The following is a 3,165-nucleotide window of genomic DNA, read 5'->3' as shown; positions in this document are numbered from 1 at the left end:
GGGGGGTTATGTCTTATTGAAACACAAGTTCTTATTTAGTTTTAGTGAGAATTTTACGGCACTTGCTACACAAACAGCTCATCGGAGCGGAAGGTTAGAGGTGTTACTGGAGAGTAACATACAAATAAAAGAAGGAGGGGACGTAAGGACGATGGATGGTGGATAAGAAAAGAAGGGGGCAAACCACATCAGAGCACCCACTGGCCACTCATGAAATAGGTTTTGTTTTGGAGAGAGGGAGAGGGAGAGGGGGAGAGTATGTCTTATATTGGATCATGGGTTTGGTTCATGTGAAGCACATCCATCCACTAGGGGTTCCTTTAGGCACACAGGAAGCAGTTTCAACAAAATGACACGGGATACAGGAGCAAAACGTACAACACAGCTGCACACAATGAAACAAACGCACACATATCACAAAGACACACACACATCACACATATCCTACATACGCATCACACACATATAAGACACAATGAAACACACATACACAGAAGTGTATGCAAAAACATTCATGCACACATATTATATCAGTTCAGTGCTCTCTCTCTCTCTCTCTCTGATCCCAGTCTTACCTTCCACTTATTCCAGCGTTGAGCAAATTGAGCACACAGATAGATACACATGAAGCTGCCCACCATCTGTTCAGACATAAAAGAAAAGGAAAAAAATTTCATTCACAGACCAACATCAGCAATCATGATTCCCCATTCCTTCCTTTGCTTGGATGCTCTAAAAAAGAAACCGGACATTATCTTGATCTTTCCCTGTCAACTGTTTCATTTTTTAAACAATTGTATCAATATTTTGGGGGTTTTTTTCTTACTTTTTTCAACATGCAGAATTTGAAATTCGACAAATTATTTCTGGAACACACGCAAATAATACTACAAATGAAGAAACCTGGCAGTGACTGATCTAGGATATTTCATTTGTAGTTTATGATAAATATAATATAACAGTGACTGATCTAGGATATTTCATTTGTAGCTTATGATAAATATAATATAACAGTGACTGATCTAGGATATTTCATTTGAAGTTTATGATAAATATAACAGTGACTGATCTAGGATATTTCTTTTGTAGTTTATGATAAATATAATATAACAGTGACTGATCTAGGATATTTCATTTGTAGTTTATGATAAATATAATATAACAGTGACTGATCTAGGATATTTCTTTTGTAGTTTATGATAAATATAACAGTGACTGATCTGGGATATTCTATTTCTAGTTTATGTAAATAAAGAAATAGTAACTGTACTAGGAAATTCTATTTCTGGTCTATGATAAATATATAAACAACGACTGTACTCGCATATTCTATTTTTAGTTTATGATAAATATATAAACACTGACTGAAATGGGATATTCCATTTCTAGTCTATGATAAACACAGAAACAGTGACTACTCTAAGATATTCTATTTCTAGTCTGTGATAAATACATGGACAATGGCCGGTCTAGGATATTCTACACCTAAGCTTTATGAACACGCCATGGACAGTGACCAGCAAGCGTGCCACGTGTGTGGTCAGTGGTAGGCCCTACCTGTATGCACAGCCAGGTGATGACGTAAGTGATGACTGCCTGCCGGAACATCTGGGCGCCAAACTTGAGGCAGATGATGCTCTCTGTCAGAGTGATTGCACTGAAACCACACACACAGGTTTTAGTTATTTTTATAGTTTTAGTAAGAGTTTTATGGCACTTGCAACACAATAAGGTCATGCAAGTGCTGAAGATGAGAGGAGTTACAAGAGAGTAACAAACACAAAAAAGAAGGAGGAGAGATAAAGCTATAGATGTTTGATAGGAAGGAAGAAGCAAACTACACCAGAGCACCCACCAACCACCAACGTACTAGGTCTTTGTAAGAGTTTTACAGCACTTGCAACACAATAAGGTTCGATATATGCCAGGGTTTCACTGCAAAATGATGATGTTTTAGTTTTAGTAAAGGTATTTCGGCGCTTGCAACTGCATAAGGTCATATGAGCGCCAGAAGATTAGAGGTGTTACAAGAGAGTAAAAAACATAAAACAGAAGAAGGGGAGATAAGGACGATAGATGTTTGATAGGAAAAAAGGAGCAAACCACACCAGAGCACCCGCCAATCACCCAACAACATGATGAGGTCGTACAAATTCCCAAGACTAGAGGTGTTACAAGAGAGAAACATACAAAGAAAAGAAGGAGGGGAGATAAGGACAATAGATGTAAGGAAAGAAAAACTAAATATGGCTAAAACTCTCGTTTCTATCTTCCCTCTTTTAAACCCCCCACCCCTTTCTCTCCAGGTGCTTCATGAGCTCAGTTGGTATCAAGCTGGACTACGAAGCAGATGGCCCTAGTTCGAATCCCAGACTGGGCATTTTAGAGCTTGGGTCATCATGTAGAGCTTTCAAGTCTCTCAACTCAGTTGGCTTAGTTCTGTTGTAGACGGACGTTAAGTACTGAGATTCCACCTCTTAAATGACGTGACTGTGTTGATAGACATACACTTACTTTCCTCTCTCTCTCTCTCTCACTCGCTCTCTCTCGCTCCCTCCCCCTTTAAATATAACCCTATAGTTTGTGTGTTGCGGTACAATCTTACCTGAATCCTTATCCCCCCACCCCCATCCCCCCTTCTCTAAACTCAACAGTTTGTTTTGTGCTATAATTATAATCTTGCCCTTAACCTTCCATACACATACACACACATACACAGACAGACACACACACACACACACACACACACAGAGCCAGACACACACACACACACACACATACAAACGGACAGATGTACTCACCAGAAGACCCAGCATTGGGTCCCCACCCTCTTGCATCTAGTGTCAATGACACACACACACATACACAGACACACACACACACACAGACAAACACACAGATGTACTCACCAGAAGACCCAGCATTGGGTCCCCACCCTCTTGCACCTAGTGTCAGTGACATAGACGTAGTACTGCCTGAAAAACAAACAACACAATACACACAGATGGTTCAACAGAATTCATAATAATGACAATAATGATGATTATACTGATAATAATAATCATTTAAAACAAATCAAAACAAAATAATAATAATAATAATAATAATAACATGAAAAAAGCATCTGCACAATGCACTTCCCAGCTCAGCAGCAAACTTTCAGAA

The 3,165-nt window shown here is 39.1% G+C and overlaps 1 protein-coding gene across 1 annotated transcript in view; it reads right to left on the bottom strand.

Annotated features, from left to right (window-relative positions):
* The window catches only part of LOC101859536 (phosphatidylserine synthase 1), a 47,559-nt gene that overhangs the window by 854 nt on the left and 43,540 nt on the right, over positions 1-3,165 (bottom strand). The window contains exons 5-7 of the mRNA XM_005090718.2: positions 2,910-2,975; positions 1,558-1,657; positions 576-641 (exon numbers count right to left, since the gene is read on the bottom strand). Coding sequence (XP_005090775.1) covers positions 576-641; positions 1,558-1,657; positions 2,910-2,975 — 232 coding nt within the window. The remainder of the gene's footprint in view (positions 1-575; positions 642-1,557; positions 1,658-2,909; positions 2,976-3,165) is intronic.

The sequence above is a fragment of the Aplysia californica genome, unplaced genomic scaffold (genome assembly GCF_000002075.1).
Source record: "Aplysia californica isolate F4 #8 unplaced genomic scaffold, AplCal3.0 scaffold00020, whole genome shotgun sequence".
Classification (NCBI taxonomy): Eukaryota; Metazoa; Mollusca; class Gastropoda; order Aplysiida; family Aplysiidae; genus Aplysia; species Aplysia californica.
The sequence above is the reverse complement of the archived record's forward strand: the minus strand, read 5'-3'. Positions and strand labels throughout refer to the sequence as shown.